General features: G+C 40.8%; 1 protein-coding gene across 1 annotated transcript; it reads right to left on the bottom strand.

The window, feature by feature from the left end:
* Positions 1-244: 244 nt before the first annotated feature.
* On the bottom strand, positions 245-1815 carry LOC123075785 (NAD(P)H-quinone oxidoreductase subunit O, chloroplastic). The gene is made up of 6 exons (XM_044498305.1): positions 1495-1815; positions 1369-1424; positions 1058-1123; positions 884-928; positions 684-743; positions 245-433 (listed from the first exon to the last, which is right to left on the bottom strand). The coding sequence occupies exons 1-6, from the start codon at positions 1703-1705 to the stop codon at positions 404-406; spliced, it is 468 nt and encodes a 155-aa protein (XP_044354240.1). The 5' UTR covers positions 1706-1815; the 3' UTR covers positions 245-403.
* Between the last annotated feature and the right edge of the window lie 12717 nt (positions 1816-14532).

The raw sequence follows: 14532 nt of genomic DNA, 5'->3' as shown, positions 1-14532 counted from the left end.
TCGAGAAAGCAACGAAGCGTTTTCTGCTTTTGGCAGCCATATCGATTAAGGGGCCTAATAAGAGCGGACGAGCTCCCTCCGCCCAGGGGCCCAATAAACCCGGACGGAGGGAGTACCTAGATGGTCGGTGAGACCATTATCACTGATGCATGGTCAGTGGCCGGATAGTGATGAGGGGTCAATGGTATTTCGATCTATAATAGTGTACGATTATCAACTACCTCAAAAGTTGAAAAGGTGAAAAAAACCTGAAATACAACAACTTTATATATATTTCACTATTGTTTCTTCGATTTACAGCTACTTCGTTTTGCATCCATGGAGCATTGTCACAACATCGCCACACAACAACATCGATTTATGCCGAGAACATTGTGCTCCCTCGCAACCGCTCATCCAGTGATCATATCCTCTCGTAGTCAAGTTTGTCTGACTGCAAAGGAAAAAAAAAACTCTAATCATAAACATTTGTTTTGCGGGTGAGCTGTAATCATAAAAATAAGCCCAAAGAAAGTATAGAGCCTCTTCGCAAGAGAGGTATTCACCATTCGATGTTAATTTTTTTGTATAATCATATAATTAGAAGAAAACGACCAAATGGTTGAGTGGTAAACCATGTCTATGTGGAAAACAATGGGTGACCAGAAAGTATTGTGGTATAATTATTGATAGTTAGGTCATACCTTGATGAGCATATAAGTTGGGAGCCATGCCGGCGGTGTTGGAATGCCTACCCACGCGATCTACATAAGATTCCGTAATTCAATCAGGAGGAAATTTATCGAGACATGTATGGATTATTAATTTAGATCCATCTAAAGTTGAGGAACAAAATAAGATTGGTGAACTAGAAGAAAGGATCAAAACAGCTATGTATAATTACCAGAGCATACTCTCCGGTTTCTTCGAAGATTCTGATGTCCAAAACCTGCACTTGATAATTTGGTGATTGTTAAACTGAAACTTGAACAAGTGATGTTAATTGACTGATGAGAGCAACATAGATAACATATTGACGAGAGCGACATCGAGAGCTAGGATCAGTGAAGTCAATTACCTCACCGCGGTCTTCGTATATGTAGTCTAGCCCCTTGTAGAAGGGTGGGTGCCCCACTGACAGGTACTGAAATTAACAAACCACAGACGGTCACTAAAGGCCAGCAAATTAAGTTACTCATCGCTAGCACAATCAATACAAAATTTCTTGAAAATAGGGTTTGAAATTCTGTTACAGAAATAACCGTGTCTCATTCCAGCTCAAAGGAAAAGGGCAAATTTTATCACAAACATTAGAAATTTGATTGAAATTTCGAGTGCATCCATCCACTACGGTGTAGCGCGTATGATCCGAATACGATACACACTCACATTGATGCTGTTCAGGTACTTCTCTTTCTCGACGCGAACAATCTGTCCTTTCTTCACTGCACAGAGGAAACAGATGTAAATCAAGTTCAGTTAAACAATGTACGTATTTCGAAGCACCGATCTTACTGGAGTAGACGGGCTTCTTCTTGAGGATCTTCTTGGGCGCCGGCGCCGCGGCTGCCGCAGCCGGCTTGGCGTCGCCGGCGGGCTCGGCGGCGGCGGCGGCCTTGACAAGCCTGCTCGATGACGGCATCCATCTTGCTGACGTGGCCACCGCCGTTGTCGGAGAGGCGGTGCGGGCGAAGAGAGCCCGCGGCGACGAGGCGAGAGCTTCCATAGCTGTGGCTCTAGTCTCTAGCTAGCTGGGAAAGTTCCACGAGAGCTGCACCGCGCGTGGCGGATAAGGCGGCCACGGCGGTGAGATGAGGCTGGATTGGGAAGCAGCTAGAGCCACAGCGTGTTTGGGCCCAGAAATATGCGTCGCCAACGTGTGAAAGTATGGCCCAACTACGTTCGGAAATCCGGTCTGGTTTATCGGGAACATTTTTTTGGGTAGACTGGAAAAAAGGGGGAACATTTTTTTTTGGAAGTTTCTCGGAAATCTTGAGTAGGGCATTTTGGATACCAATCTCCATGGAGGCCTTAATTTTGAAAAAAAAAATCAAAAGACAAACTGCTTAGTTTGAAAAAATCCTGAGGAAAATACACATGTATACAACAAGGTGTACGCATGTAAAATTTTATGATGAAATACCTTAAATTGCAAGCTTGAAATAAAATCATGGATTTTGCGAATGAACATTATGTATGTTAAAGACAAGCCTCAGATTCGATTTTTTTTGTAGCTCTAGTTTTAACGGATTTTGACCTGATTTTTTTTCAGGTATTGACCTGAAAATGTACACACTTGTACATTATATCTCTAGGTACATATGTAATATTTTTAAGAATTTTTCAAAACTGAAAGATTTGAAATTCAAACTTTTTAAATTAGGGCCTCCATGAAGCTCGGTCTCTATTTGGCATTTTCGGGAGTTCTTTATCTATCTTGTAGGACCAGAGCATATCGACCAGAGGGGAGTGAATGGTAGATTTAAAATTTCTTTCAAAATTTGAAATCTCTCGGTATAACACAACAATAAAATGAACTTAACATATGCAGATCTATGAAAGAAAAGAACTCTGGAAAAAAACATGATGAAACAGATAGGTAAGCTTTCAAGAGAGAGCTGCTAGAGCACAAAAACTAAACTCACGACAGATACTATTACTGAAAGTAAACTGCTGAAGGGTAATATGGAGGCGAGATGAAACCAGTGGTGCTCGATGGCAACAAGTTATTTGTTCGACCAATTCCCTCTTTTGCAAAAGAGCTACGTCTGGTTAGAGGGACTTGTGATTGAATACATGAGTAAGACTATCACCGTCCTATCCTCCTTGACAAAGTTCATCAACTTGTGTCAGTTTACTCTCGGCAGATACTTCACACGATGTCCATAACCTTCACAGACTTTGTCTTCGAAAACAATTACTCTTGGTCACTCAGACAGAAACCTAACCGTCTAGAGAGTTAGTAGCTTTCAAGAGTAATAGGTTCAAACTTTCTACTTAGATCTCTGTGATGCTCGACAACTATCTAAGTTTTGGGCTTTGGGGTTTTCTATCCGTGGATTCACTCAAATATTTTTTAGAGGGGTGCTCAAACAATCTTCTCAAAAAATAAACTGAGCCGCCGATCATAACGGTAGGTGGGGGCTGGTTATTTATAGCCGGGGCAATCCCGAGGGTGAAATAACCATAAGGGGCCTATTCTCTCTGTGTGCACTAGCAAACACATTAGCTCCTCAATGTTTTTGTCCAACAATCTCCAATACTCTCGGGGCACTCGATTGCACCAACATATCTAGCCTTTTTTCTCTAAATAAACAAGCTAACCTCATTTTGTTTCGAGCTCTGAGTGAGGTAATCCCAAAATGCCCGAAATACACAATAGTGAAGAAAAATCTGCATTGGTTGATTCTTCGGGGTTGGCATTAGTTATGCAGCTTGCCCCCTCCATGAGTCCACGGTAAGTCCACGGCTCCATCGATGTGACCTTCTACATGCAACAATGCAACTAGAAGGATGACACCGGTCGAGTCCTCGTGAGCATGTGTCGCGTCGAGGAAGTTAGAGTTGGATGCATCATTGTCGTGTCGTGTTAGGGGAAGATGAGGTGAGCAACAACCGGTCGCAGTTCCATGACATCAAGGGTAGAGACGTGCTTGGGTCTGGGAGAGTGGGGGGCCTCGGTTAGGGCACGACGACGCGATCGGCAATACTCTGGTGGTGTGGGCGACTGGGACTGGGGTCGAGTGTTGGCGTGATGTCATTCTCCTCTGCAACGGTTGCCGAGCTAGGTCGAAGAGATGGAGGGGCGTTGGAAGGCAAGGCATTGTGGAGCGGCTTGAGGTAGACGCATGGGAGGGCGGGGTGCTTGATGGCGGCAGCAACGGCGATGAAGATCTGGGTCTGTCCTTGGAGGTTCGGTAACAAATGAAATGCATATAAATACCTCAACAAGTATTCCATAACTTTTGGTAGGTATGGGGTTCAGTAACAACACTCATGAATAGAACAATACTTGGATGCCTTAAGACTTCTAATTGTTGCGGCCTACCACATAGGAAAAAACATTCAAAGAGTAATTAACATAAATGGGAATGCTTCATAAAAGCATAAACACTAATTCCATATAAATAAACATTGGTAAGTGACAACCACATCCAAATATTAACAAAACCACTGATATGACCATATTTTCGACAATCCCTTTGTTGGTCACTCCTTCACGAGTTATGCATGGGACCTTTTATAAAGTGATCTGTTGAACATTATGGTGCTCCTTGCGGCTGGTACGACCGCTGGTACCATTGGGCGCAGTTGTAGCAAGCGTCATATTTTGCTCTGTTGCTCTTGTGGCGCCTCCAATGGACTTGGCTTGGTTCCCATAGTTGTCGTTTCCTTATATATGATGTTTTTCTTCCATCTTTTAGCATATTTTTCGAGGAAACATATTGACAAAGGATTTCACAATTTCTTACATTCATTAGTCATTACTACCAATAACAAAGTTATTCTCTCGGAAATTTCAAAATTATCCTATTTAAACAATGATGTAATAAGTGCAAAAATATCACTCATCAAAAATGTGATTATATACATAAATTTTTGAAACCATGTGCAGATTTAGAGCGACATTTCCAGACACTGTTTCTAGAGCCATACCGATTGAGACACCAGTATCTACTCATGAGTTATCCTCTGCGCACTTGAATACCCAATGTTTGTCGTAGGCATTATAACCAATATATCATAGATGCATACTGCCCGGTCCTCGCATACTAGGGAAACGTCCTCTCAATGCTCTAATGCTCACACTGGATATGCACCAAACCGTCTCACAATATTTTGAACCCAGCTCACGCACCGCATTAATGAACGAACAAGTCAACCTTTAGAACCACCTACAACTCTAAGTGGCGAAGCGTAAAATACTACTGCTGCTACCGAGATAATGAAATTAAATGACTATATATACTAAACCTTTTTACTTTTTTTGTAAGACGTAACTTATAAATATGTGACCGGAAAATTTTCAATTTTTACCTATGTAATTATTTCTGTATATTGTATTAAATAATGTTTTATAAATAGCTATGAGAATTACAAATATAATTGCAACCATGTATATTAAGGTTGTATTTTTTTCATACAACTTAAGAATTGATAATTACAAAAACGTTGTATTATACAAAACTAAAACTATATTTTACCAATTTTTTATTTATCAAGTCAGTATGGGATGGTTAGAAAAGTGTTTTGTTAGAATGGATTTCACTGTAAATCATATCAAACCGAAAGTACAACAGTACTCGTCAATTTTAGTTTGTCTCTTGGTGTACTAGTACTACTAGTTTATATTTGTCTATCTCCATAGGATCCAGAAGTATATAAAACATTGGTTGATTGTTTTAGAGTGTTGATATAGTTAATAACTAATGCAAGTTTACCCAAATAGAGAATTCTAGAGTGTGCGAGATATCAACAAGTAGTTTGTACCCGAATTCTCTGCTACTCTCGCTCGTTGGCAACACTCATTTCCTGGTCAAGTATGTATGTTTGTGCTTGGAGAGGGAAGATAGAAAAGGGGTTAGTAATTACCCAATGTCACATGCTCCCTCAATACTTGGTGGCCAAAAAGTCAAATCACGCAGGAGAGTTGTATGTATTATATGAAAGATAGGAGATGGAGTACAATCAGCCGATACGAACCTCCCATAAAATGGCGATACAAGAAAGAAAAAGACCCTCCAAAAAGAGCAACTCCAATTACTCTAATCTAAAATGACCCAAACCCGCTTCAGCCCACTGCTTGGCATCTAATTTGATTTGATCTATGACTCTTTGCAACAGAGTGAAGTAATTTTCAAATACCCAACCATTCCTTTCCCTACAAGTACTACAAATAATGAGAGGCACAGGTGTTCCAAGTATTCCTCTTCGCGCCATGAACTAACGACCTAGCCCCTTGCCACCAATCCTTGAGCGAGCGTGCATCATTGTGAACAACCTCACTCAAGCCAGACCACTGAAGCACTGAACTCCACAAAAAAGAAATGACGCCGCGGTTCATGAATAGATGTTGGACCGTTCACTGAGATAAGCTACAAAGACAACAAGAAGGATTATGGGGGAAACCTCACTTGGCAAGTTGATCTGTTGTTCAAACATGCCCTCTGACGACCAATAAGGGGAAGAGTCTGCATTTCAATTGCTACCAAGACTTCCAAATGGTGGAAGTAGTGCTGGAAATAGTCATCACGCCGAAGTGTGCTTTATAGACAGGTTTTGTCGAGAAAGATCCTTCCGGCTCCTAGTACCATGTCCACTTGTCCTCAACATCTGGCTCTACATGGATTTCAGAGATAACCTCCCAGAAGGACAAAACCTGAGGGAAAGTGTGAACATTAATTTTCCCTTTGGTATCCTCATTATTAAATCCATGGTCCGTTAGTCATAGCCTTTGTGGCCGCTCTCCTCTCCCGGACGGGCGCCCCTATATCTCGCCTTTTGCGAGAGGGTAGGAATCCTCGCTAAAGAGAAGACCAAGATGGGCTGGCCCAGGAGCGCCGAAGGACACGTCCTCCTTTCCTGATTTTTTTATGTTTTCTATTTCATTATTTTCTTTGTTTCTTTTGCTTTTGTTTATAATGTAAAATATTATATATATATATATATATTACAAAAAATACTCTATAAAAACATTTGAAAAATGTTAAATATGTATAGAGAAAATGCTTGTCATGTATACAAAAAATGTATAAACAAATGTGTATAAATTTTTTGATCATGTATTTAAAAAAATTAATCAAGCATTTCTAACAAGTATTTGAAAAATGTTGATCAAGCATTTGAAATTGGTTAAATCTCTATAGAAAAAACATTGATCATGTATAAAAAATGATGAATTTTATTTATCATGTACATAAAAAATGTTAAAGAAATATTTTAAAAAAATGTTGATCGAGTATTTGAAAAATGTTAAATTTGTATAAAATAATTTTGACCATGTATTAAAAAAATGATGAATTTTTTGATCATGTATATGAAATGTTGAAAAATTATTTTAAAATGTAGATGAAGCAATTTAGAAATGTTATTTATAGAAAAATCTTGACCATGTATTAAAAAAATGAAGAATGATTTTTATAATATATATTAAAAATGTTAATCAAGCATTTGAATATGTTGAAAAACTATTTTAAAAATGTTAATCAAGCAATTACAAAATGTTAAATGTGTATAGAATTTTTTGGCCATGTGTGTTAAAAAATGTTAATATTGCATTTAGAAAATATTAGTCAAGCATTTGAAGAAATGTAAATGCGCGTAGAAAAATGTTAATCTTGTATTTGAAAAATGTTGATCAATAATTTCAAATATATTTAAAATGGGTCCGGAAAGTTTTTGAACATGTATTAAAAACATATTAAACTTGCATTGAAAAAATGTTAAACTTGTATTAGAAAAATGTTGTTGCATATTAAAAAAATGTAGAATAAAAAGAAAAAGAAAAAAAAGAAAACCAAAAAAGTAAACCGAAAAAGAAACAAAATAAATCAAAAAGGAATAAATGAAAATAAAACCGAAGTAACAAATGTAGAAAGAATTAAAAAATGAAAAGAAAACAAAAACCGAAGAAAAAAATGAAAAAGTATGTTAAAAATACAAAATTGAGAAGAAAAAGAACATAAAAAAACCCGAATAACATAGAAGAAAATGGAGAAAGAAAAGAAAAAAACAGAAAACCTGTGCAAAACTAGCTCTATTCCTTCTAGTAGGTTGTGCCAAAGAAGATTAACACAAACTTGATGTTTTCTCGGTGACAATTAGTGTGACAGAACAACCTGGAGGTCCCAGGTTCAATCCCGCTCTCGCTCCCCTTTTTACTCTATTTTTTCGAAAACAATTCGCTAGTGGGCTGGCTCGACCACACCAAATGCTTCAGCAAGATATCGCTACGTCTCGCTGAATGTGAGACATAGCTCTCGCGCTCCCGGACGACCGGAGAAAGCAGCCAGACCGTCCGGCGCAAGGTCCTTCACCTTGTATCCATATGTAAGACCAAAAAACATCTCTCGCCATTCCCAAGCCCGACCCTTGCAGCACGCTAAACATGTGCCTCTTGCTTGTATTCAAAGGATCTAGCAGAATGTGCAAAGCTTGGTTGTGAGAAACACGCACCTTTCAGGCCCAGCGCAACCGAAGCGTCGAATTCACAATTTCAAGATCCAGTATGCCCATTCCTCCACTCTCCTTCGGACGACGAACGTGCTTCCAGTTTACCGGGCAGTGCCTGCCATTAGCCACCTTGGTACCCTTCCATAGAAAAGCTCGACGGATTTTTCCAATGGCTCTCAATACCCATGGCGAGGGATCAAGGGACATGAGGTGAAAATTGGGATTGCTGACAAAACCGCTTGGACCAAGATTAATCGACCACTCTAGTAAAGAAATCCAGTACGCCAAGGGCCCAACCTATCCCACAACTTGTCAATCAAACTCTGAAAAGCTTTGAGACCTAGGCATATTTCCAAAATCCCCGATAGATCGTCCTCGCATATAATCTGCAAGATAGAACTCTTGCTGAAGTTGCAATGTAATCCTTGACGAGCAACCAAAGATGTCTAGCAGAAACTTGGACGCCATGACGTCCTAGTGATTTAGCCTTGGGGAAAATAATAACATAATCTGCATAAATCCATACATTGAGGAATGGAGTGCCTATCGCTGAAGGTCTTAAGAATCTCGCATTCTTGAACCTTGGCAGAGAGCTTGCATAGAGTATCCATCACAATAATAAAGAGCATGGGCGATATGGCATGGCCTTGCCTAATATTGCGACCATGCCAAAAGCTTTTCCCTTGTATGCTATTAAAAAGAATTTTAGTATATGTAGTCATGAGAAACATAGCAATCCAAGACCACCAATATGGGCCAAAACTAACTCTTTTGAGTGCTTTAAGCAAAAATTGTGAAGTGACGGTGTCAAAGGCCTTTGCAATATATCAAGCTTAAGCAAGAGACTGTTGCATTTTCTTCCCTCTAGCAACTTGGCCGATTTTCAAGCCCAAACAATTTCAATTAAGTTTTGGGCTATTTTGTTTCTGGTGTAAAAAGATGCATTTCGTTTCCTTTTTGCGAGGAGCCTAATGCTACAAGCGCATGGCTAAGGGACACTTACTTACAGTAGGAGACAAGGATACAGATCGGAAAGTAGCCACTACTCTTGGGTGTACTACATGAATTTGGGGGAAAAGAATGAAAAAAATCAAACAAAATATAAAAAATATAAAAAAATATCAAAATTTGAGACATCAAACCTTATCAAATGTTCAAGCTTCTTGCAAATTGTCAGCCAAAAATAACATCCGAGGAGCTCTCACTAAAAAAACAAAATCAAAGCTCAAAACTTCGAACATTGATTTTTTTAGTGACTCTTTTTTACCACCAGTTGGCAGGAGGATACACAAGGTACCACTAGGTAGGATGGTGTGGGTGGGCAGCATGTTGGATATTGACGTGACTGGATGAGCAGCTAGAATAAGCAAGTTCTGGTCCTCTACTATGTTGTTGGTCCATACCATCGGCCTGGAAAGAGACATCCATGAAAAGAAAAGCAACAACAAAAGATCTTGTAAAGAGTAGACAAAGTCAAGTGGGGCGGACGGAAAATGCCCGATACAAGAAATCGGAAAGTTGCAATCATATCATATATAGTCTTCTTTCACCGGTGTTGCCTGATATGAGAGTGGATTTTTGAAACCCGGGTGTATTGGAGGACCTTATTTTAAATACTTCGAAAATCATACTTAAGGTTTCAGAAAATTCTGAAAAAAAATCTATGTGATCATATGGATGTATATTACACATTTGTAAAGTTTGGTGATGAAATAAGTAAATATGTGACCTATACAAAAATGACAAAATGGTGATTTCCAAAAGGTGAGTAATGCATGCACTGTTCATCTTTCCAAAATCACGATTTTATCATTTTTGTGTAACTCACATGGTTACTTATTTCCGCATCAAAATTTACACATGTGTGATATACATTCATATAAACATGTTGATTTGTTTTCAGAAATTTTTGAAACTTCAAAAATAACATTTTGGCACAGTTAAAAAATAGGGCTCCAATGCACCCGGTTTCTAAAGTAACTTTTTGCCGCAGCAAGGCCCCTTCCAAGAACCCACGGAAGGGTGAGTGATGCGGGCCGGGACAGCAGGACTAGTCCACTGTTAAACGGTACGCCAGAACCATTCCGCGGTCGCACGCGCGCGCCAGTTTCGGTTCGTCCCATCCGGTCTGCCGCTGGGTAACTTCCATTCGTCCATATCTCAAACAAAAAGAAAAACTTCCATGCCCACGCCTAGGCTAAGTCAGAATCGAAACCCAAAATTGAGCGGATCATTTTTTTTACCGAAATATAGGCTAAGTCAGTTTTAGCCACACAGTAGTACTATACTCTATAAAACAAGGATACAAATATAACTCAGTCTTGCCACCACACGAAGAAAAAAATGCACTACAGTACTAGCTAGGATGATATGGGTGGGCACCATATTGGATATGGAGATAGAATATGCAAGCTCTGATCCGATCCTCTGTGTTGCTCTCAGCCTGGAAAGAACCATGGATCGAAGCAGAGAAAAAGAAAACCTGTAAAGAGCAGACAGAGTCAAGTGGGACAGGCGAGAAAGCGAGATCGGAGAACAAGAAGCCTGGAAGCTGCAAAAACCGTCGTCTCCTTTCGCTGATGTTTGCCTAAGCTACACCCTACTTGCGGTACCGCGTGGCTTCAACAATCAGCAAAGGCCGCTTCCAGAAATCCGCGGAAGACACGCACAGGGTCGTCCGTCCATGACGGGTACCGTGGACCAAGACAGCAAGACTACTCCATGTGAAGGCGAAACCAACCTTTTTTTTTCGAGAAAATTTCCGATCTATTCATCTTCAATCATGGCAGTATAACGAATATCAGAAATAATAAAAATTACATCTAGATCCGTAGACCACCTAACGACGATTATCAGCACTGAAGTGAGCCGAAGGCGCGCCGCTGTCATCGCCCCTCTATAGCCGGAGTTGGGCACAACTTATTGTAGTAGACAGTCGAGAAGTCGTCGTGCTAAGGTCCCGTAAGACAACGACGAGATCCGAGCAAATCCACCAAAGATAGATCCGCCGGAGACATACCTCCACACGCCCACCAACGGTGCTAGACGCACCGCCGGAACGGGGGCTAGGCGGGGAGACCTTTATTCCATCTTCAGGGAGCCGCCGCCGTCTCGTCTTCCTGAGCAGGACACAAACCTTAGCAAAACTAAAAGAAACGACTAAAAACAGAGCCCTCCCGCCGGCCCTTGTCGAGATCCACCTCGCCCCCATGGCCCTAGGGCCACCGGAGAGGAGGCGGACCTGCGGCGGCAGCGGGAGGCAGAAACCCTAGCCACAAAACAAAGTTGATCGAACATTTGTGGTAAGTTTTGCTTTCACTTTGGTCAAGGGATTGAAGTGAATGTAACATATACTCCCTCGTGCTTTTCGCCAAAAAAAAAACTCCCTCGTGCTACAAAGTTAGTACAAAGTCAAGTAATTTATTTTGGGATGAAGGGAGTATAAAATGTCCTATTTTTTAATCAATTGTATGTAGACACAATTTTGTGCTTGTACGCTCATTTCAGTCCGTGTGTACTCCATATTGAAATATCCATATTTATGAATGAAGGAAGTATTATTTCATCTTAAGTAACTGTGTTCACAAAAGAAAACAAATCTACGCTGCTCAATAAATATTTAGCGCTAAAATATGAAAGTGCGTTATATCGACTAGAGGGGGGTGAATAGGCGATTTTTATAAATTCTTCACTGAGGAATTTGTGGGTGAGGAAATTCCTTAGCGAAGAACTACTTGCAGCGCAATAAGTACTCAAAAGTATGCATAGCAGAACACAAGCATAGTCGTCATGATAAAATGAAAACAAGCTCAGAGTACAGAAAGCGTAAACACAGGAAAACACAGGATGAAGACAAACAGACTGAGGAAATTGAACTGAGAAATTTGAGAAAGTCTTCAGTCAAAGTCTTCAAACACAGATATGAACAATGCACAACACAGTAATGAGGAAATGAAAGAGTTGAGGAAATAGAACCAGTTGGCTTGGTGAAGACAATGATTTGGTAGACCAGTTCCAACTGCTGTCTCAGTTGTACGTCTGGTTGGAGCGGCTAGGTATTTAAACCTGAGGACACCCAGTCCCGGACACACAGTCCTCACCGTATTCTCCTTGAACTAAGGTCACACAGACCTCGTCCAATCACTCGTGGTAAGTCTTCAGGTGACTTCCAAACCTTCACAAACTCGGTCACTCGGCGATCCACAATTTCCTCTTGGATGCTCTAGACCATGACGCCTAACCGTCTGGAAGAAGCACAGTCTTCAAAGGTAACAAGCGTCGGATCCACGCAGGATCAATCTCTTCAGTGATGCTCAATCACTTTGGGTTTGTAGGTGTTTGGGTTTGGGGTTTTTCCTCACTTGATGATTTTCGCTCAAAGTCCTCGGAGGATGGGATGCTCTCAAATGACAAGTGTCAGTTTCTCTCGGAGCAGCCAACCAGCTAGTGGTTGTAGGGGGCGGCTATTTATAGCCTAGGGAGCAGCCCGACATGATAAGACATAAATGCCCTTCAATGATATGACCGTTAGGTGGGTAGATATTTTGGGACAGCTGGCGCATAGCACAGCAACGGTCGGAAATTTGAGGTTCAAATTCCTCAGGGCTATCATGTTCCTCACTGTGTAGGCAATCCGCACTGGCGAATTCCTAACTCCTCAGTCAGAACAAATTCCTCAGAGACCAGAAGAACTTCGTCTCTGTCACTGAAGAATATGACTGAACTGTATGAGATTTCCAATGGCTTCACTCGAAGGGATTGGTAGGTGTAGGATTTTGAGTTGAGCATCACATGGAAATTTTTCCTTAGTATTTCCTCGACCCCCTTTAACAGTACGGTGTTTCCTATGACTCAAGAAAGAGAAAATGAAACTACGAAAACAAAAGTCTTCACGCTTCATGTTCCTCAAATGAATACCAAGTCTTCAAGGTCACACCAATTTCTTCACTTTCAAAGTCTTCAGAAAGTCTTCAGAAATCCAAAGTCTTCAGTCGAAGAACTTCATTTTTAGGGGTCGACTTTCTCTGTAAATATCAAACTCCTCATAGACTTATAGACCTGTGTACACTCATAAACACATTAGTCCCTTAACCTATAAGTCTTCAATACACCAAAATCACTAAGGGGCACTAGATGCACTTACAATCTCCCCCTTTTTGGTGATTGATGACAATATAGGTTAAGTTTTCAACGGGGATAAACATATGAAGTGTAAATACTGATATTGAGGAATTTGATTGCAAGATATAGAAGAACTCCCCCTGAAGATGTGCATAGTGAGGAATTTGCTTTTGAAGCAATGCACACTTGAAGAGTTGAATCATGGAGATCTCCCCCTATATCTTGTAATTCATACACGCATTTGACATAATATATGAAGAATTTGAAATGCATGATGAAATATGGTGACTGATGTAATTCAGCATGCGTGCAATAACATTAACGAGGAATAAGCATGCAGAAGAAACAGCAAAAGTATCAGGTCACCATAGAGTTTAAGTTTACAACTCGATCCAACAAAGTCTTCAAAGAACGAGAGTTGTAACTTAGAAAAAAACGCCCATATAAGATAGACCCGCTTGAAGACTAACTCAAATTTCTCCCCCTTTGTCATCAAATGACCAAAAGGGTCGAAAATGAGGACTAACGCCCCTGAAGAATATCAAGGTGATGAAGGAGCGTCAGCGTTGTTGGGGTCGTTTGTTGGAGTAGGGCCTGCCGCAGTGTCGTCCAAATCTTCATGTTCATCAGTGTCACGTGATGAAGAATAGGAGCTGGCCACCAAGGAAGGAACCTTGACCTTCTTGTACTTCTTCGGAGGAGGTGCAGCCCAGTCAAGATCGTCCTTGAGACCCATTGTCTTCAGATCTTCTTCACTATAGACTTGAGACAGAACAGCCCAGGTGCGGTTGAGGATTTCATGAAGGTAGTAGTGGTTTTTCTTCACTGCATTGTGGGTAGCAGTCATGTTGTGAAGAATTGAACCAAACTGACGCTTGACCCATTTATGATTGCGATCAACCTTCTGGTGAAGACTGAGGAGAAGCTCACGGTCAGTCATCACCCTGGGTGCTGTGCCTTGAGGATTTTGCTTGGGTGCGTTGGCGGCAGAGTCATGGGTGGCAGAGTCATCATTGGTGGAGTAGGATGCAGCCTTGCGAAATTGTCCATCCAATGGACGAATGCCTTCATCAATTACAGCAGTAGCCTTGCCCTTTTCATCAGCTGAGGAAAATGTCCGTTTGAGGACTTCAATTGGGGGCAAGTAGCTGCAATGGTTCAGTGTATCAGCTTTATAGTTGAGTGAAGACCTTGTCCTGATGAATCTCATAATCCAAGGTGCATAAGGCTTCAACTCAAATGGTGACATGGCGACATTGG

The sequence above is a fragment of the Triticum aestivum genome, chromosome 3D, assembly GCF_018294505.1.
Source record: "Triticum aestivum cultivar Chinese Spring chromosome 3D, IWGSC CS RefSeq v2.1, whole genome shotgun sequence".
In the NCBI taxonomy this organism is placed as follows: Eukaryota; Viridiplantae; Streptophyta; class Magnoliopsida; order Poales; family Poaceae; genus Triticum; species Triticum aestivum.
Note: the sequence above shows the minus strand (reverse complement) of the source record. Positions and strands in the feature narration are given on the sequence as shown.

Coding starts and splice junctions, on each gene's coding strand:
- LOC123075785 (XM_044498305.1), bottom strand. CDS start 1,705: ATGGAAGCTCTCGCCTCGTCGCCGCGGGCTCTCTTCGCCCGCACCGCC. Junction 744..883: donor AAACCGGAGAGTATGCTCTG/GTAATTATACAT, acceptor AATCTTATGTAG/ATCGCGTGGGTAGGCATTCC. Junction 434..683: donor CAACTTATATGCTCATCAAG/GTATGACCTAAC, acceptor TTTCCTTTGCAG/TCAGACAAACTTGACTACGA.